General features: G+C 52.0%; 7 protein-coding genes across 7 annotated transcripts; 4 read left to right on the top strand and 3 right to left on the bottom strand.

Annotated features, from left to right (window-relative positions):
• Nucleotides 1-1,801: 1,801 nt before the first annotated feature.
• On the top strand, nt 1,802-2,829 carry BO95DRAFT_467058 (GPI anchored serine-threonine rich family protein; the record flags this gene model as incomplete). The annotated part of the gene is made up of 5 exons (XM_025589262.1): nt 1,802-1,856; nt 1,911-1,989; nt 2,045-2,179; nt 2,239-2,612; nt 2,687-2,829. The coding sequence occupies 5 exons, from the start codon at nt 1,802-1,804 to the stop codon at nt 2,827-2,829; spliced, it is 786 nt and encodes a 261-aa protein (XP_025438775.1).
• A 1,171-nt stretch (nt 2,830-4,000) lies between these two features.
• On the bottom strand, nt 4,001-6,170 carry BO95DRAFT_371254 (WD40 repeat domain-containing protein; the record flags this gene model as incomplete). Its single annotated transcript, XM_025582947.1, has 6 exons — nt 4,001-4,143; nt 4,229-4,304; nt 4,365-4,562; nt 4,635-4,920; nt 4,980-5,922; nt 5,993-6,170. The coding sequence occupies 6 exons, from the start codon at nt 6,168-6,170 to the stop codon at nt 4,001-4,003; spliced, it is 1,824 nt and encodes a 607-aa protein (XP_025438774.1).
• Nucleotides 6,171-7,140: 970 nt separating this feature from the next.
• Nucleotides 7,141-9,505, bottom strand: gem1 (ERMES complex Ca(2+)-binding regulatory GTPase GEM1). Its single transcript, XM_025587311.1, has 2 exons — nt 9,195-9,505; nt 7,141-9,139 (listed from the first exon to the last, which is right to left on the bottom strand). The coding sequence occupies exons 1-2, from the start codon at nt 9,202-9,204 to the stop codon at nt 7,248-7,250; spliced, it is 1,902 nt and encodes a 633-aa protein (XP_025438773.1). The 5' UTR covers nt 9,205-9,505; the 3' UTR covers nt 7,141-7,247.
• Nucleotides 9,506-10,063: 558 nt separating this feature from the next.
• BO95DRAFT_435055 (SYLF and SH3 domain-containing protein) lies at nt 10,064-11,520 on the top strand (the record flags this gene model as incomplete). Its single annotated transcript, XM_025585162.1, has 4 exons — nt 10,064-10,106; nt 10,189-10,292; nt 10,371-11,437; nt 11,499-11,520. The coding sequence occupies 4 exons, from the start codon at nt 10,064-10,066 to the stop codon at nt 11,518-11,520; spliced, it is 1,236 nt and encodes a 411-aa protein (XP_025438772.1).
• Nucleotides 11,521-11,533: 13 nt separating this feature from the next.
• BO95DRAFT_239555 (uncharacterized protein) lies at nt 11,534-12,861 on the bottom strand. The gene is made up of 5 exons (XM_025581345.1): nt 12,509-12,861; nt 12,322-12,452; nt 12,022-12,243; nt 11,786-11,907; nt 11,534-11,652 (listed from the first exon to the last, which is right to left on the bottom strand). The coding sequence occupies exons 1-5, from the start codon at nt 12,634-12,636 to the stop codon at nt 11,626-11,628; spliced, it is 630 nt and encodes a 209-aa protein (XP_025438771.1). The 5' UTR covers nt 12,637-12,861; the 3' UTR covers nt 11,534-11,625.
• Nucleotides 12,862-14,877: 2,016 nt separating this feature from the next.
• BO95DRAFT_371321 (putative telomere silencing protein Zds1) lies at nt 14,878-17,513 on the top strand (the record flags this gene model as incomplete). The annotated part of the gene is made up of 2 exons (XM_025582950.1): nt 14,878-17,241; nt 17,301-17,513. Coding segments are annotated over 2 exons (2,577 nt in total), but the record flags the coding sequence as incomplete, so codon positions are not given.
• Nucleotides 17,514-18,319: 806 nt separating this feature from the next.
• On the top strand, nt 18,320-18,856 carry BO95DRAFT_371286 (SNARE domain- containing protein; the record flags this gene model as incomplete). Its single annotated transcript, XM_025582948.1, has 3 exons — nt 18,320-18,345; nt 18,518-18,626; nt 18,698-18,856. The coding sequence occupies 3 exons, from the start codon at nt 18,320-18,322 to the stop codon at nt 18,854-18,856; spliced, it is 294 nt and encodes a 97-aa protein (XP_025438769.1).
• Nucleotides 18,857-20,020: the final 1,164 nt, after the last annotated feature.

Genomic DNA, 20,020 nt, shown 5'->3' with positions numbered 1-20,020 from the left:
GATGAAGCATTGGGTCAGAGATCGCACTAGATGACGATCGCTAGGCTGACCTCGCTCCCTGTCGCTGAGACGTCGGTAGCTGGCTAGGAATTCCGTTTCACAGGGAGTGATCGGCCATGTTTGAAAAATACGTTGGCTCCGATGCCGCTCGGTGACGGAACCGTTGATGCGGGCATCCACTAACTATACCGCCAATCAGTGTGCTTGTTGTGATTGCATATCAAGAGTGAGAACAATGTCTGATGACGATGTGCGACACATTTGTCATGATCTCAAAAACTGGGAGCAATTATGTACTCTGCCTGGTACCGTCCTGGCATCACTGCCTTTCGAATTGACTTCCAGGCACCGTCCCAGGATCCAAGCATTGGTAACCTTCAGGACTATTTACTCCGGAACGGTTTCCCGTGTGCTTGCGACGGGGGGTGTACTCTGGATCAGTCAGCACTAAAGTTCCGCGTTACTCTAGGGAACAATCTGTTCAATGGATTTGTCGATGGTCAGAGTCTGTTGCTAGTTCCCAAAGTCAAGCTCCGTGCAATTGGGGGTCAATGATCCGCCCAGGTGAAGACTAATTGGAAGGTTTTATTTTTTTGCGTACTCGCATCATGCTTAACTTTCGGGTCCAATATGACTTGTCAGGTCAGCAGTGCATGATCTGATGCGTAATGTTTGGTGACTGTCCACCGGGCACTTAGCAGTGAAAAGTCACCGCCTAGAGTGTCTGACGCTCACGAAACATTATAGTGCTGCGTAACTCAATTGTCCTGAATTCAATTGAGAGGGCCCAAAAGGTCCTTGTGACATGAAGGTCTTCCTCCTTCAGATAAATCAATTATTGTTCAACAGGGTTCTCTAGGTCGAGTAGTGGCTTGGCAGGAAATGGGTGCACTATTACAAGAGCCTTGAATGAAAGAGGTATCGCACCGATCGGAAGCACTCAAAGTGTTGTTCTTTTAAGATTATGCATCTGTTGCCGCTATGTATGCATCAGCTGCTGTAGGTTGAGGAGGCTAGTGGAAGAGGGAAACCTTAGTCCAGATCCGGATTTCATCATTGGAACGCGACACGTACGGCGGCTGTCTCTGGAAGAAAGAAAGAGCTTCTGAGACCATCACACTGGCGAGCGATGAAACGTCATTCCCCTCGAAGGGAGGAGAGGCGTGCCCTGTGCACACGAGGAGAGGGGAGGGAGAGGGAGGGAGGGGATACTCCCTGGCTCGACTGATAGCAAGCAAGTAGAAAATTTCCTATCAACCTCCTGTCAACCTCCTCTCGAAGCCCTTGTGTAGGCACTGCCCACGGTCACGAGAATCAGCAATTGAACGCGTCTCCATGGGAAAATAGGTTTTATGAAGGGAATCGGACCAGTCGCCTGCAGGAAGCCCCCCCTCGCATGGGCGCACAACGGGAAGTGAACAACAACCACATCCCCCCAAAATAGACAGGGCGTTGACTTTTCCCTTTACCCTTCCGCGTCCTTCCTTCTTTCCTTCGTACTCTTTTCTTGATCTTTTCTTTCCGATCGGTCAATCCGGTGGGAGAACGGAGAAACAAGGATGATGACAGGATAGTGGGAGGGGTGGAGAGGATAGAAAGGTAATTGTACCGTTAGATGTTGCGGTGTGGTGTGTGTGGTGTAGAAGAAGTTATAAAGCTGTCGTGTCCCAGACCAGGACACTGCCATCCATCTTTCCCAGCCAGTGTATAGCTTCCTTCTCCCCAATTTCAATTCTTTAATTGTCTGCTGTGCAGTTTCCCCTCTTCACTCTAGTTCTAATATCTCCTGACCACCTTCACCATGCGTTCCTTGAGCCTCCTTCTTGCCATCGTCGCCTTTGCTGCTTCGGCTCTGGGTAGGGTTCCCGATTTCCGATCTCTGCTGGCCCTGAACTGACCGGACTCTCCAGCTCTCACGATCACCGCGCCCAAGGCTGGGGACCAGGTTGACTTCAGCAAGTCGTACAAGTTCCAATGGACAACGGTTTCGTGCGTTTTCTTCCCCAGATTGACCCGTCATGCATAAAACTGACAGGCTGCGCAGTTCTGATCCGGACGAGGTCACTTTGGTCCTGGTCAACATGGCCTCCCAGCCTACAGTCAACAAGGTCATCACCCAGAATGCCAAGGTCTCGGATGGCTCCTATACTGTGGACATGATCACCGGGATTCCTGTTGCGTATGTTGTATCCTTGACTCGAGGTGGAACTGCAGCAAGACTGATCAGGTCGATGATAGTAATGGCTACCAACTGAATGCTATTGCCAACACCACCCAGAACACTGGCATCTTGAGCCAATCGAACCAATTCAACGTGACCAAGGTTGGCAAAGTTGAGACGGGTAAGGATACTTCTAATTCAACACTATCATCATCACCATCACACACATCACAATCTGCACCTATATCACCTACACCTACACCTACACCTACACCTACACCATCATCACCACTATCATCATCAGCACATGCACATGCACATGCACATGCACCACTATCATCCAGCACCTACACCAGCACTAGATACAAGTCACGCCCCTGCATCTATCACAAGACCTCTTCACCATCTTCACCATCATCTAGCACCATTCCCTCCGCCTTCGTGAGACCGGGTGAGTACAGACAGGATATGAGATGAATGAAGTTATCTAACCTGGGTTCAATCTGTTTGTTACCTCCACAACAGCCACAGCATCTGCCACTACTGCCACCAAGACCGCTGCCTCCGCCACTGCCTCCGCCGGAGCTGCCGCAAGCGCAATGACCCTGAGCGGTCCCCTCGCCGTGCTCAGCGCCCTCGTGATGAGCATCTTCGCCGGAGCGTTGTAAACGACCCCAGTCCAAGCAAGGTACAGTGACACGATCCACAATTGACGTTGCGACTTTCGTCATGCAATCCCGGTGTCACTGCACCGAACCGCCATCGTTATCCGCACCGTTTCGCTTCCGAGTAAACGACCTCCCACCGCTCAGCCCGGGCGTCTGTCCCACCTAACTACCTACCTACCCAGTCCTCTCCCACTCTATATTTAGATTCTAATCCAGGGTAAGGGTTGTATATACGCACTCATATCATCGCCAATTACACTATGAGTGGTACACACAAATTGCTTTGCTTTGCTTACCTTGCCAGCTTTGGCCTTTGAATTAGTTCCATCACAACCCCTTTCCCCCAAAACATACCAGCACTTTGGTTTACTCTTCCTTCACCTGCAACTGCATACTCTCATCATACTACCCACTATTTTTCCCTCCAGAATTCCCCTCTCTGATTTCATGCCCTTTGATCCTTTGCCATCACCCCTCCCCCTCCTACCTACACGAGTGACGCAACACGATACATTATCCATTTATCCCATCCATTCATCCCACCTGTCAATTGACTGACGAAAGCACAACCCCCTGTTATCTTCCCCCCCCCCCTTTCATTTCAATGTATGAAGATGTTTGTGACTCTCTGCCTGCAATCTTACCGTTGATGAGTTTTTTTGGTGAGGTTGATAGTCGATACTTTATCTAATCATTGGCATTTCTTCTACACCCCCCTGCCGATACAGTGATAGGTCACCCCCGTAGTATAGTTCCAAGCTCCTCTCTTCGCTCGGATTAGAGTGCTTTTCTCCCTACCACACTTAACCAATCTTTTGCTGCAAGTTATCTCTAGGATATGGGGTATCTCGACCAGGCCAGAGATACGTTTCCCCCGACATGGATAATGGCCTAAAGCAAAGGGGAGAAATGAGCTTCAACAGACTTGACCTAAACTGCCGCTTTCTGCTTTTTTAGCCTGGTGCAATCAATTTAATAGCACGCCCCTTTAATTAGGGAAGAACAAGAATTACAGGTATCCAACATGACTGGAGATTAGCGGTTTCATTTGGGTATAGATCTCATGAAGAAAGAAAACAAATCATACAGATATTTACAAGGATCAAGGAGAGGATTGGGAGCGAGCATGGCCTCCATCTGCTTTTGGATTCTCTTTCTCACGCTGCTCCGCTCAAAGAGACCCCATCACGGAGTCTCCCAGTGCAGAACCGGATCCCGACGCCGCTGCACTGGCGCTGAAAGCTGGGGATGAGGTCTGGTCGTAATATTTCTCGTTGATGCCTTCGCGGGGACGGTCCCAGGTGCGAATGTGACCTGCGGCGGGTTGGAGGTCAACGCGCGATCTTGATGAAGGAGATAACCTCTTTGCGGGGGGGGTTGGGGGGGGGGGGGGGGTTACCTTCAAGAGAAGACGTCATAATGGAGTTTTCTTGGAACCCAAGCCAGCAGATGGGGTCTTCTCCGACGATCTTGGACTATAATGATGTTTCTTAGCTGCCAGCCTGGAAAGTTGGGGAGGGGGAAAGAAAGCTCACCATGATCGGTGGCAACAGAGCCGTCCGCGCCCTGGGCTCGACCGGATGGCGAACGGTCGGATCATAGCTGCTGTAGGTATCGGCGGTCTGTTGCGAGTCGGACCGGACTCGGTTGCCGGCACTATCGGCGCGATGACTGTTGTTAAGTTGCGTGTTGGTCACAACCATGCTTGTCCGCTGGCGCGCGTTCGCTTGGTGCTGGAGGAGTGTAAGTTTATGGAGCAAGCTTGATTGATGGTGTTCATCTGGCGGTGCGGAATGAAAACCTACCACTCGGGGACGGTGGAGCATGCCCACGCTGAAGTCCCATAGTAACAACCGGCAATCATCACCAACACTGCCGAACCGATAGTTTCTCTCATCGCAGCGCCAGGGATCGAATGCTACCGCAGAAACCCAGGAGTTGTGGCCTTGGCATCGGGCTACGATCTTTCGTTCTGGTAGGGACCAGATCGTAACCAGATCATCTTGGCCGCCGGTCACGATGTATTTGCCGTCCGGGGACCAGCAAACACATATTAGACCGCCATAATAACTGCGAAAAATGTCAAGAACCCTAGCAGCAGTCAGCGGCCTGTCTATCAACAGTGGCAGTACCAAGGATAGCCTGCATACTCTTCTCTCAAGTAGTCCATCACCCGTAAAGACCCGTCCTCCAGGACAATGGCCAGGTGTCTGCGGTCCGGAGAGAACGCAAACTGGGAGATCTTCTGATTGGCGACTTTCCAAAAGGAGACCGGATTCGTCTTCTGATTTTTGGAGTTGACCGACTTGAGGACCTGCAATGGCTGCCGGCCCGAAGATTTCAGCATCTCAGCCGAAGGGCTGCTGAGTTCGGGTGTGAAAAGTGCATCCTCCTTCTCCTTATCATAAACTACCAACTGGCCGTTGGCGTAGGCGGCCATGAAGAGATTCTCCGATCCTGGAATCCACTTGATATGAGTTACGGCAGAATTGGCTACAACCCCGTTCTTGTTGATGCGCGCGTATTTCTGTGAGATCGGCTCGTACCATATTATGTCCCCGGCCGATGAACCCATAACGATATCGATGTGCGATGAGCTCTTCGTCAATTCGTTTATATCGTGGCTCAGAATGTGCGCTTTTGTGAAGAGAATTTTCGCCAGCGGCTCTTCTTTCTGCTTCGAACTGAGATCCAACCACTGGAATGCGCGGTTGATGTTGGCGAATGCGAAAAAGCCGTCTGGGTTGCGATCGTTCAGGCGTTTCGTCAGGGCTTCATGGGTAATTACCCGTGATACGAACGATGAGCTGCTCTTCACAATGTTGTTCTTCGGTTTCCTCCTCTTGAGGCCTTCTTTAACCACCGGCGCGGCCAGCGCGGGGTTCCCATCGCCAAACAATGGTGCTGTGGCATTTCCGTTCAAAGAGTATGTAGGGGCCTTGCTTTGGTTGCTGACTTGGACTAAAGAGAGTTTCACGCCCGAGGTTGGCGGGGTCACGCCAGTCGCGAGCGGGTTCGGGTTCACAACAGGCGCTTCCGAGGGATGGGGCGGCGGCGTTGCGAGGTGGAGGTTATCCTTGAGGTGATAGGTGCCTATCGCAGGAATTTGTGTCAGTGGACTCTCCATCACATGTCTTTTGTGGGTGCGATAGAGCAAACGCACCTTCTCCAACCTGCAAAGAACAACCGCCTTCGGGATGGCTGATGATGTTGTTTGTTTCTACCACAGGCACCGCCATGCCGTTTGATGCACCAGCTGCATAGGCGACAGGGACGGTGTAGCGAGGTGGGGGAGGGGGAAGGACGCTGAATTGAGGGATATCAGTCAGAAGGGAAGCCATATAAAAAAGCCGTCACATTTCGTCAAAGGCTGAGGGAAACGGGTCTGTCTCTGGAAACTCTCCAGGGACTCTGGCGCCGGGCCTATGATGCTGCGGCACAGAGCGCGGAGATAAGGGAAACCAAACGGATAACCAGGGTGCGGTCGGGGTGGTGTGTCTTACAACATGGCTGCGGTTGCGACAGGGCCTCCACGGGAACCAATTGATGGTGAATACAAGGATCCTCCGGGGTTGGTATGATATGATGGGGGCGTGATATCACGAATTTAGTGACTCTAGCAGTAGGCGGGCTAGCCAGGCAACGCTGAATACAAGTCCTCCAAGAGCAGCACCAGCAACGGGTGCCACTCAGGGCGGCTCTTTATACTGATAATGTTTATATAAAGAGGATATTGCCAGGGCAAGTTTTGCGCTCAGCCAGTATTGCAGGTCCTGGTGGGGGAGACAAGCGACAATCGGTGGCAGAGAGGTAGCTGGGCCGAGGAGGAAAGTTGGTCGAAACACTGGGACAATCCGCGGCCGTCCTTGGGTAATTTAAGTACGTAGACTTCGGGGGCGGAGATCAAGAGAGGAGACAGGGGGGAAATTCCGGGCACGAATCGGCAGAGTTTGTGTCTTGGAAAGGAGAGGTCGGAATGAAGCCAGAGTCACTTTGGAAGTCACTTGGAAGGAAGCCTGGCAGACAGACGACAGACGGATGGCCGGGACCTGGGTGGGAGGCTGGAGCTGACGGGCAGCCAACCGGTGGTCATGGTTATTCCGGGGTTAGTTTACGTTAGTTGAACTAACTAACAGTATTAGACCAATTACTTCGTAGACGGTTAGAGGCAAGTTCGCGCGTGGGGCCGGCCGGCAACTTTACCTAGTAGCATACTGGACTACGTAGCAGGTACTTACGGCGGGGTTCACCGTCAATGGTGCTCTTGGGCCCATTGTACTTACTGTACCTGCCTACCTTACTTTCCATGAATGCTTTCTGGCAATGCAGGTAGGCAAAATTGTCAAGGGTATCTAGTTTCTAGGTTTACAACTATCGGTAACTACATAGTGTTGGGGAACCAGAAGCGCTATGAGGGCTCAGACCCCACTACCACTGACTCTCCGCCAGATCATCACCGCTGCTGCCCCCGCGCAGACAACCGCCCCCAGTGCGATTCCCCACGACATCCACTTGCCCTCGACATCTTCCTCACTCCGTGGGAAGGCCGTGCTAGGCTCCATAGCCGCCTCGGCAATGTGAACAAACACTTCTTGGATTGAACTCCACGTAGCACTGACATGAAGTGGTGGACTGGGCATGTTCAGCATGGCCGTGTATTCATGAGGTTGATGCTCCGCCCGTTGGGTGGTTCGGTCCAGGTCCGCTTTAAGCGCAACAAACACACTCGCAAGCTCTTCCAAGTGCGGATACTTGGCCCGCAGAGCTGGAATATACGCAAACGAATCGGGGTCAGAAGAGTCGTACGTGTAAACAATGACATCGCACTGGTCGAGGAGCTTGACCTGATTCTCCAGGATGGCAGGCTCGAGCTCTCCAAGTTCGTCCAGGATCAGATAACATTGCTTCCCTCCAGGGAGCTCGACTGTATTCACAGCAGTTCGTGGCTGAATGGTGGGGTGATATGTGGCGCTAAATCCTCTCGAGAGGAACGCATCCAACAGAGCCGATTTGCCGGATCCCGGAGCTCCAAGCACGTGGCCAAGAACGACGTTGCGCCCCACGCGTCCGGGCCGTCTCCTTCGCTTTCGTGGCCGCGTGACTTTAAGCGCCGCCGTTGTCGAAGGATTGCTGCGGTCGGCTGACTCGAATCCCAAGTAGGCCAAGTACTCGAGCGTGGTCTTGGGCGATGTGAAAGTGGTCATACTCCATTGTGCCAGCCAGCCCTGAAGGGTGACGTGACCGGCCTCGTTCCGAACGGTGGAAGATGGGAATGAGCCATCCGCCCAAGAGGCCGGCAAACCTGGTGTCGGCGCAAATAGCGACGCCAACTCGGCGTCATTCAATCCACCATCATTATCCTTGTCGGAGAGAAGAAAAAGGTTAACAAAGAAACGATAGCCCTCTGGCGACAGCTCAGCTGATGCGTAAGGGGGAACTTCAAATCTCGGATGGAGGAAGTTTTCTTGAAGCGACAAGTTATCCGTGTACTGAAAAGCCCGTAGAATGATCCAGACTGTTTCGTGACGGCCTTTCTCAGCATACATCTTGTTGAGATGAAGGAACCCGCGGCAGTCAATGCCTGAGGGAGTGACCGAGTGAGGATGTGCCCTTTGGATGGTCTCCTTGATATGAACAAGATCTTCTTCGCTCAGAGGCTTCTCAAAACAGCGCATCTGAAAGTCCTCCATTTCCTTGTCACTAAGATAACCATCCCGATCTTTATCACTCAGATAGAATATGCGTTGTAGCGCGGCGACAGCAGCGGGCTTCAGAGCCGACTCCTTCGAATCGAAGAGCGGTGCGATGGGATGCGTGACGGCTTTTTGACAGAGAAAGAAAGCCTCGTTGACATTTCGATGCTCGCGGGCACTGGTGCGTATACATGAATCGATCTCCTTGAACTCTGCCATTAGCGGGAGCATCTCCTCCTCAATGACTTGTGTCTCCGTGTGGTCCGCAGCCAGGTCGGACTTGTTCGCGCAAAGAACTACCGGTACATTGACCCCCAAGGAGCGGAAATACGGCAGCCAGAACAGAGCGACTCTTTCGTAACTGTAATGATCCGAGTACACAAGTAGGATCACATTGGATTTTCTGATTTCCCTTGCCAAGTTGTTCCGCTCTTGCGGAAGCGCGGAGGTGTCCACCACTGTTGTCGTTGTGACATTTTCGGGGGTACCGATGGTCGGAGGTATTGTGATCTGGGGTAGGACGGGCTGAATCTTGTTTGTAACAAAGACACCTTTCACAAGAGAAGTGATCAAGCTGGATTTGCCAGTGCCTTCGTCTCCACAGACGCAGATTCGCACTGGAGTGCTGTCAGCAACCGTAGATCAGGGTCAATTGCGGTCGGCTTGTCGAACCTGTAGCCATCGTGAAATGGGTTAGGAATGCAGCTGCTATCACCCTTCTCTGATCATTGAGTCATGCCTTCCTGATGTTGCCGACATGAAAACCAAGAGTTTGTCTTGCTCGAAGAAGGGTGCTTTCAGGTTCCGATCGGTGACGGAGATGATCAGCGGAACCTCGGCGGTGGCTGTGCCGGTCTCGCAGCCTCAGGTCTCGATCGGAGGGATTGCATGGATGTGCAATATTACTGTGCCGTACAAATCTGTGCAACTCCTGATGCGCACACAATGTGGAAGTGAAAAGATGATCGCATCATATCGGCCTACTGGGCTATAAGGTCGAGGTCTCCCTAGCGACTTCCATTTGTCTGAAAGAATCAATTGCATGAGTTACGGCAGCCGGATGTGAAGAAAGCCGACCGCAGCAACCGCAGCCACAGGACGTAATGGAGACAAAAACGAAAAGCGCATACTCTTTGGGCTCGATATCGCGGGCCTGAGCACACCCTCGGGGGTTTTTCTTTGAGCCAGACAGGCCAATGCTCACTCAGCGACTTTTTTCACAGAGCACACGGCCTGCGATATCAATTCCAGCGTGCTGCACTAAGTGCATGGTGCCGCGGTTGCTTTTGGTCAGCTTGAGTTGGCAGGAGAAGCATAGATCGTTTGCGAAAGCGAGTGGATGTCAGCCCGTCATTTGGGTTCCACTTCCGGTCGCTCCCTCAAGACCAAAGCAACCTACGGTTATCAACACCTTTCTCTTCTTAACTGCTCCCTGACTCTTAACTCTCTCTCTTTCATCCCACCCCCTCCTTCCTTACTTCCTCTTCTCACTCTCTCCTCCCCTTCTTTACGGGTTTCTCAGGTCCGGAGTGGTTTTCAAGATGCCTCTCGGAATTCACAATCCGCTCCCTTCATCTCTGTCAAGTATGCATTACTCCGCCCGCTTTCCAACTTCCCCGCAATCACTTGCGAGGCTATTGAGCGTGAACTAACCCGCGGACAACAGGCGAATGCAAAAAGGTTGGGAAAATTCTTACGTCCTTCGTGGACCCCCGACAAGCATTTGGACCTGATAAGGTCATTCCTCCCGAAATTCTAGCAGGCGCTAAAGTAAGTGGGCAAAGGAGCCTTCCTTTGTCATGCCCATTCCGTGGCGTTTTCGTCTTAGGCTGACCGCTCTGTCGCCAGGGTCTCGCCATTCTTACTGTCCTGAAAGCCGGCTTCCTGGGCTCCGCTCGCTTCGGTTCGGGGGTTGTTGTAGCCCGCCTCGCAGATGGCTCTTGGTCGGCTCCGTCGGCCATTGCGACAGCAGGTGCCGGATTCGGGGGCCAGATAGGGTTTGAATTGACCGACTTCGTTTTTATCTTGAATGATGCGGCTGCTGTGCGCACGTTCTCTCAGGCGGGAACCTTGACACTGGGTGGTAATGTTTCGATTGCCGCTGGACCGATCGGACGCAACGCCGAGGCCGCAGGCGCTGCAAGTACGAAGGGTGTCGCGGCGGTGTTCTCATACTCCAAGACCAAGGGTCTCTTTGCCGGCGTGAGTCTGGAGGGAAGTATGTTGGTGGAGCGCAAGGATGCGAACGAGAAGATGTACAACAGTCGAGTGTCGGCCCGCCAGCTACTGAGCGGAACCATTCGGCCTCCTCCTGCCGCTGATCCTCTTCTACGTATCTTGAACTCGCGCGCTTTCTATGGCAACTCGAGGCAAGGAGATACTATGTATAACGATATTCCTGTCTATGATGATAGCCATGATGATGTGGTATGGGAGGGTCGACGAGGCGATGCCTATGGAGAAGGTCTTCGGCGTGACCGGACTGGGGTGAACGGCAACGACGACTATGAGTACCGGGATCGTCCTCGTCGTGCGAACACGTGGGCCGATGATATCTATGACCGACCCGCGGGAGGTCTGAACCGGTCATCAACGACTCGCAACAGCAGCCGCCCGGATACCTACGAGTCTTTCAACCGCAGCCGTAGCAACACCGCCCCTATTGATGAAGACTATGTGTATTCCGACCGCAAACCCAGCCGTCCAACAGCCCCGAAGCCGATCTTTGGGCAGAGGACAGGGGCTGCCCCTACACTCCGTCAGGACCAGGCAGTTGCGCTGTACACATTCGATGCTGATCAAGAAGGCGACCTGGGTTTCAAGAAAGGCGATATCATCACCATCCTCAAGCGGACTGACAAGGCAGAGGACTGGTGGACGGGGCGAATTGGAGACCGAGTTGGAATCTTTCCCAGGTAAGCATCACCGTCCGTCAGATCCGAAATCCTGCGCCGGATACTAACCTGCCATGCGTAGTAATTATGTTGACCCTGCTTAAAACCTTGATTCCCCTGTTTTAGTTTATGCGAAATGACATTTTTATGACATCCCTGTTTCTGTCTTTCCCTCAATGCCTTCCAGAATACTCGTCCTCTTTGACCTTTCAGTTTCGCATTGGCGATTTTTCTCTCTTGCAAATATGTCAGCTCTGCAATTCCAAGGGTCCGCTTTTGGCATTTCATATCAGCACCGGAGTTCAAATTGAGTTGACCAGTGAGCGCAGGTTTTCGCTTGCACGAATAGGGGATGAGCCAGGTATTCACATTTGTGGGTTGTGGTTCCGACTGGGCTGTCCTTCGGGTGCGTGTGTTTGTGATTGTGCTTAGGTACTGCTTCCAATTTATACATAAGATGTTCTTTTTCAGTATGGGATTAGCCGGCAGACCTGGCATTGTTAGAATGACTGAATGACTTCAATTATCGTTCACCGAGTTGAGATGGAATGATTGGAGAGGTCTCAGTCCCCCATTGTATTGGGGTTAGCTGCCGCTCAACTGACATAAATCAACCCCCCTTGCAAGGGCGCCTGGCATTGAACACAAAGACTCTGGCGTGATGGCTAGATGTCGCCAGAAAGTGGCTGGCTTGCTGTCGTCACCAGTCGTTTCTCCGGTGTAAGTTTCATAGGCATGTCCCTCCCTGTCTGTCCGTCCATACCCCGTATGTTTGGAGGTAATAATGAATGTACATTCTTCGAAGAGTTTGAGACCAAATTTCCTCCCTGTGGTATTGCATCCTTGAGTAAGCGAGGTCATCTGGGCCCCTCCGCCTGAGCACTTCAATCATGGGCTGAGCGCACCGGGTGGACCACAATCCTCACGTGTCAGGCATAACAACAATAAGGTCTTGCCTTGAAGGAAGGGCGGCCAACGGTGGGATGGAAAGTCGATAAACATTCCTGTCAGGTCCTTAATCCTTCTCGTGCTGCCACTTCAATTTCATTAGCTTTCATTCTTCTCTCCATCCTTTTCTTGGCTGCCACCTACGGAGTACTAGCGGAAGTGGGGGTGGGTCGTTTCCTTTTCTCCTCCCTGGCGAGGCTCAACGATACGAGACATCCTGTAGTAAGAACGTACTGACTGTACAGAACCTCTGAGCTGAACACTAGCAGCATGACTCATCCAAGGACAGCTCGAGCTGGTGTCAAAGCCTGATTCACGAGGCCAGGGAAGGCCTTACAGTGACTTTTTGCATGCTCCGATGACAGTCCCGTTGTGAATCAAATGATACACATAGAGCTCGAGCGAAACGCTGACAGCTGAGGGTTGCGTGGGTACCTCATACTGTAGGCCAGGCAGGGGAGGAAATCCCTAGTTAGCGTAAGTATGGGAAGGAGGGAACAAAGCAAAAGACATCCCTTGAAGCCCTCATGCTGCTGCATCATGGGCCGCAGGGCTTCAATGAACAGGTTCAAGAAGGATTGGAACGGGTCAAGAAGGGAAATCCCATGTTTCTAGGTAGTATATAATGTATTCAATTTATATCTTCAGCCACAGGTTCTTTGCCTCATGCGAAGGTAACAGTACAAACACCAAGTGAAGTAAGTGAGGGGAAGCATTTTGACCATGGGGAAAGACCGTGCCACTTGTCAATCCAAACCCACCAGCAGCACGGGGGTAATGTTGATCATTGATCGCCTACTGCAAGCAAGCGCGCGAACGAACGAACGAACGAACGGAGGGGAGGTGACCTGCCAGTTGATAAGTTAACTACTCCATACTGTAGTGGATGGATCGATCATGGATCAGCTGTGGAGAGGGCGGGCGGGCTGAGTCAGCCGGTAGTTCGGCCTGCGCGGAATCCAATCAGTTAGTTAGTTGATTAGGAGGTAGTATTCATCCCATCCCATCCCATCCCATCATCTTAACATCCATATACTTCCAAGCTAGACTACTTCTACTACGCATCAGCGGGGTACTGTGGGAAACTGTGTCTTTTTTTCGTTTTTTTGTTTCCCCATTCCTCGTGGGGACTGTACCTGACAGAACTCAACGGTGTGCATGAGATATACCTAGGTACTACTCCGTACCTACCTCAACCAAACAAAATCCGCCCATCCAAACGGGAACCAGACAGGACGAATCTTCCAGATTCGACTGCGGTTGTAAATGGACAGACAGTATATGGGTCTTTCTCTGATACAGTCCGTCCACCCCACTCAGGAGTGTGTTCTCCCCTGGTTTTCCCACCTTTATTCCTTCTTTCATACATTTAAATTACTGCTCTATCTCAGAAGAGCCAAGGACACCCTCACCTGTGTCGCGAAACAATATTACTTGCTGGAATCTTCATCTATTTTTGTTCTGTCGACTACGATCATCGCGGCCAGACCGACCACCGAACCAGCAACCAACCAGATCAAACCAACCACTTCTCGCAGGGACCACACTCACTGGGCATGATTACTGGTACTCTTTCTTAGTACTCCGTACGGTTCCTAGTACTGCCAGTACAACATTAATACTCAGTACTCCGTACAAGCAGGCAGACAGGCAAGCAGTGGTGGGTACAATACTTACCTAGTACCTACCTACCTTGGGACTCTCCAGCCTTTTTACTTACTACTAGGTACCTACTACTTACTACCTACCTAACTACGAGCAACTAAACTACAAGGTTGTGAATTTCCCCATCTTTTCTCTCATCCTTTCCCTATTATCCTTTTTCTTCACCACCAACCAAACAGCAACCACGGCCACTCTCTCCCTCCTCAGCCTCGTTCGCTGGCCTCCTTCTCCTCCTCCTCTTTCTCCTCTTCAATCCCTCTTTTCTCTTCACCCCTCCCCCTCCCTCCTCTCTCTCCACCTTCAAAACCGACTGCTCGTTACCATCCTCTCCTCTCCCTCTCTCTCCCGCCGTTGGCCGCCGGATGCCTAGCCGTCATCGTCATTTCTCACTCCTGGTCACCCTGGTGGTTGCTCCTCTTCGTCGACAATACGTTCCCCCGCTCTGATGATTCCATGACTATCCTCTACTTGTCTACTTTTGCGACCCTGGTGGTACATTGACCTCTTTTCCACCAGGCGAAGTTCCTGGTCCTTTGTCAACCTCGGGACGCTTGCTCTTTAGCTCCCTCCCCCCCCCCTCAAATTATTTGCTCCCATGCAGGTGCGTCACGTTCTCTTCCTTGTCTTTCTCTCCGCCCCTGGTCCCTGTAAATCGCCCCATTCAAGACTGGCTATGAGCATTTTCTGTTTCTGCCTTTCGATTCCCTGTCCTTCTACAGCTTTGCACTTGTGTGCGTTGCTGGTACCAATGCCATTTGCCCCGTGGGTTGTGGGGTCCTCAATAACCCCCCTGTTTCAACTATTTACGACTGCGGGATTGCGTCTAACAACCTCTCCTTTACGCGTAGGCTTCACCGAGCCCCTCTGAACCTGGAGGAGGATACGCGACGCGGCGAGGGCATGTTCCCCAATTGTCAATTAGCGACCCAAGTCACCATGTAACAGAAGCCATCGGGCACATGTACGAAGATGATTACGACAAACGCGATTCTCGGCGCCTCAGCTATATCTCCTCCCCCTTAAGTGAAGCGATCACAATCATACCTCCAAATCTGGCCGGCTGCGAATCTCCTACCACGCCCCAAAATCTACAAGTGAAAAACCATCCGAGTGAAGTAAACCAACGGCAAGTGAATGGGCAAACATGGGCGCAAGGTTCCAAGTCTGTGGAGAGCAGCCCGACGTCTCCCGCCTCGACCGCCTCTCCCGGCTCCACCGACACCGCTACTACCTCGTTCCCTCTCAACGATATCGATTACGAGTCCAATCCAGCCGCCGTGGCACAAGAGCTGAGCAACTTGGCTGCAATCCGGCGGATGTCAATGGACGTGGCAGCCACCGGGGATCCCGACCTGCCGAGTTTTTCAGTGCCGTCGATCGCGCCCTCTCCCTCCGACGATGAGAACGATGCTGCCCGCCTTTTCTGGGTCCCCGCCCGGTTACACCCGGAGTTGGCACCCAAGGAATTCAAATCGTTCCTCGAAAGCAAGGCAGATATGATCAAACGGAAGTCCGGGGAATTTTCGACCCTAGGCTCGGATGGCGAAGGCATGCGAGGAGGACTGAGACGGAAGCGGTCCATGCTTTCAAGGCAGATCGACAGCTCTCATGGCTATACGGATGGTGCGGAGCGGCTCGAGCGAAAACGCTCACAGACACAAAAGGACTCGCTGGGTCCCAACCTGCACGAACTGGAAAGCTTGGTAGATGACTCGAAGTCGCGCACGCCGAGCGCTTCGTCAATCCTCAGCGATATCCAAAAGCTTGGGTTATCAGCCGACGAAGATAGACCGATACTTCCTCCAGCCCCTCCAGGTCACAGTCTTCGACGCTCAACAAGAACCCAATATCGCAAGGCTGGAAGCCTACGAAAGGGAGAGAAAGCCCCATACTCCAAACGGGCAGGGAAATCGGCGGACGGGAACGACCCTACAGGCGGACAAGCAGCTATAGGTCTGACACGGGTATCGACTGATCCCACGCCGAGTGTGACACGGTCGCAAGCCTTGGCCAAGTCTACTCAAGCAACCCCGCATACCCCTGACACAACATCCAATTTCACGTTGGATTCGGCTTCCGAACCAACACCTTCAGTAAGTGACTCCGTTCTTCCCGATCCATCAGATCGGGCAAGCGCCCCTCCACCTGAACGTCAACAATGGCATTCGCGGATCAGCTCGAATGGACGCTCGACATTGAACATTCCATCCTCCGAACAGAGAATTCCCGAAATAGTTGAGACCCCGCCGCCCGAAAGCAATGCCACACCCCCGAGCCCAAGTTCTCAGCAGCAGACCCCGCCCTCAAAGAGCCCTTCGGCAGCAGATCGATCGCACGAGCGTCCCCCTAACAAACGTTCCGGACTCAGTCGCACACATGCAACGGATGCCGCCCCCACTCTTAACGAGTTCGCCAATAACCCGCAGCCCTTGCCCGGTAATACTATGCGAACCGACAGTCTTTCATTTATTCCCACCGTGTCGGAAGATCGCAAGTCAGAGGAACGCAAGCCCGAAGAAAGAAAATCCGAATCGAAGAAATCAAAGGACAAAAAGGAGTCTGAAGGAGGACGCAAATCGAGCTGGCACTGGCTTTTGGGTAACGAGGAGAAGGACAAGGACAAGGATAAGAAGAAGGACAAGGACAGCGATTCGAAGAAGCACAAATCGAAGTCTGCGGACAAAGCACACGATGCATCTCACACCCCACCCTTGTCGAGCGAGACTATCCAGCGGGGACGCGAAAGCCTTGTTATGGACCGACTGGACCCCAAATTAGAGGATGAAAGGCGCAAAGATAACACACGGAGAGCTTCCGGCGAATCGAAGAAAGAGAAGGAATCGGGCCTATTCTCATCCATCTTTGGTGGTAGTAGGAAGAAGAGCAATGGCGATAGCGGGCATCATCACAAGAAGAGCTCCTCTCGTAACTTGTCCCCTGAGCCGCCAGTTCGAGAGTTGCGGCCAGATATTGATTACGCTTGGACTCGGTTCTCTATCCTGGAAGAACGAGCAATCTACCGGATGGCGCATATCAAGCTTGCGAATCCTCGACGCGCGCTGTACTCGCAGGTCTTGTTGAGTAATTTCATGTACTCGTACTTGGCCAAGGTGCAACAGATGCACCCGCACATGATGCTCGCAACATCAGCGGCTCAGAGACAGCAGCAGCGACAACAGGAAGAGTACCAACAGTACCAGCGGTATCAAGAGGTAAGTTCTTGCTACCAAGGCCTTGACAGAAATCTGCTGACGTTTCCTTCTACGTGCAGGCCCAGGAGCAACAGTACACCGACAGTTCCTACGATGATCCTCAGATGTATGAATATAGTGACGAGCATCAAGACCAGTACCGATCCCAGTCGCGTGGGAGCAAAGATGGCTACGACAATGGGAATGCATACGGCCCTGGCCATAGTCAATATGGTCATTCAACCTTTGGAGATGATATGCAATTGGATGATGACGAAGACGATATGTGGTGATTGTGAACGGACAGGCTCTTCCCTTGCTACGGTCGAATATTTGACGAGCATTTCTATACCCCTGCTTCTGTCGTATCGGGCGCCTTTTTGCAGCTTTGTACACTGGTGTTAGCTCCTATCTTTGGAACCGCGATATGTGGCAAATAGCACAGCGAAAGAAAAGGATATGAGGGTTTCTGTTTCATATCTCACTATACTCACAGGGAAAGCTGCTGTGAACCAACTTTATATAGTGCACCTTTGCATATTCCATGATGATGGTGGGGTAGTGCCTGATATGACCTGTTGTTGTTGCCTTGGCTTGATTTGATCGCATAGCGAGAGGGGTTTGCTTGATTTTCTATTCTTAACTGTCTGTATTAACGCTTATTTTATCATAGAACCTGACAGCTGACTGGAGGCTAGTAGCCATTGGCGGGGTTACTTGATATTGGCTGATGATGTTCAGGATGCCCTGTAATTTTCAGGTTATGTAGATTTCAATGCAGTTCCTTCTCAAGTAAATTATCCACCGAGGAGGGGCCGCGACCTGGCGATGAGTCTTGCACGTGACAGCCGTCTTCCCCACAAGCCTCCGCAGCGTCATCCAATCCACTCCCGGCCGGCCATGGACTCTTGACTTCCTTCTCCGTACTGCCTCAGACCTCGGTCCTTTTCTTCATCTTTCTTATCCTAATAGACAACGCACTCCGCTTTATTTACCGGACCTAATACATCTCACGAACCGGATTCCTCTACAACTCCTAGGACAACCTTGCACCTTTACCCTCGCCCCGGCCCCGCAACGAACCGAAACAACCGCGAAAATGGCCGAAGCCTACGAGCGCGAACAGTATGTGATGTTCTTACCTTGATTATCCCTGGCCCCCCATCCCCCGGCTCTCTTCAGCTTTGACAACCAAACCGAACCTTTGGGTATCCTGGACTTTTGTTTTTGAAGTCCAAGAAGAAGCGACGAGACGTTCGCAAGATCCAACAACTAACTCCAACTGGCACTCGGTTAGACAAAACAACGCCCTCCTCAACTCCCTCTCCTCGAAGGTTTCGGCGCTCAAGTCCGTGACGATTGATATCTACGACAATGCGAGGGATCAGGAGACGTTGGACCATTCGGTTCGTTCACTTCTTTTTCTTCGGGGGGTGTTTTCCAAACTGACCTTTTTTTTTTCTTCGCTGCTGTGCAGAACCAAGTCTTCTCCTCTCTGTCCACGAACCTCAAGGGCAGCGCCAGTCGGTTGACCCGCATGGCGCGGCAGGGCGATACGGTGGCTGTGCTGAAGGTCGCGGGCATTGTAGTCGTGGCGGGCTTGCTGGTGTGGATTGTTTTGGGGTGGGTTTTTTGAAGGGTCCGCCTCACATCTGGTTTGCTGGTTGGGTTGGGTTGGGTTGGGGGATGGGATGGTACTAACTCAGCTGGAGGTTGGAGGTTGGGGGTTGAGGGGTTGGGTCGCTCGCTGGTGCGGCTGTATTGCGGCGCGGAGCGGTGGTGCATGCCAGAGCTTTGCTGCTTGCTGTTTGTGGTGCGGTGGTCTTGAGGCGGGATGGGACACTGGGGACTAGGGTACCCAGGGTCGTCATGGCTGGCTGGCTGGCTGTGTTGTGTCTTCTCTTTCCTTTTATGTGGGAGGAAGACGGGGTAATGTTCTGGACAGGTCGACTTGCGGGTTCCAAGGGACTTTTCCTTTCGTTTCTGTTCGTTTTAATTCTTATGGTGATGATGGGTTGGGGTTGGGGTTGGACTGGGTTTCATGTATAGCGATGATAGGGGGGTTGTTGATCCCCCTGGCTTTACTTCTTGGTGGTGTTCATAGCTTGTTTTCACTTGGACTGTACTTATAGCTTCGATTTTAGGGTTATTTAGACCGATGCATTATTATGGGTTCTCTTTCGCTTTTGGTTTGGGGGGGGGTGGTTACAAGGGTGTAGTGGGTGTATATTGTCTGTTCATTATGTTCAGTTACTGGCCAGCGTAGTGGGCTGGGTTGGATCCTTGCGATCCTCTGGTAGGTCTTGTTGTTTCGTGATAGCCATGCCTTCGGTCGGTTGGTCTAGACATTAGCTGCTAGTTTGGTCGAGCCCATATTGGTTTGCTGGATGTGCTGCTGCTGCTGCTACTGCTGTGAGGTTAGTTGGGAAGATCACAGCGTCGGTTGTCTGCTCTCTTCTTGGCGGGTGCAGTACAGTCGAGCTAGAATCTGTTGTACCCGGAAGATAGGATTAGGTCATTACTTGTGGTTGTCGGAAAGCTCGTGCATGGCTGCTGTGGATGTATGGAACTCGTTTACAAACTATTTGACCACCCCACGCTGCCTTTACACCTAACTTTGGGTCTATTCTCCTGTCTGATTCTCATCGACATCAGAGAGAAGAGTGGTAGATTGATGCTGGCGACGGCCAGAAAATGCTGGTGTCTCTTCGAGCATTAGTGACAGCACTGTGGCTATGGCAGGCCATGTCGAACATGTATCTATTTTCCTTGTGGCACCGCTAAAGGAAGCAGTATCAGT

Source organism: Aspergillus brunneoviolaceus (genome assembly GCF_003184695.1).
Source record: "Aspergillus brunneoviolaceus CBS 621.78 unplaced genomic scaffold BO95scaffold_67, whole genome shotgun sequence".
Taxonomy (NCBI): Eukaryota; Fungi; Ascomycota; class Eurotiomycetes; order Eurotiales; family Aspergillaceae; genus Aspergillus; species Aspergillus brunneoviolaceus.
The sequence above is the reverse complement of the archived record's forward strand: the minus strand, read 5'-3'. Positions and strand labels throughout refer to the sequence as shown.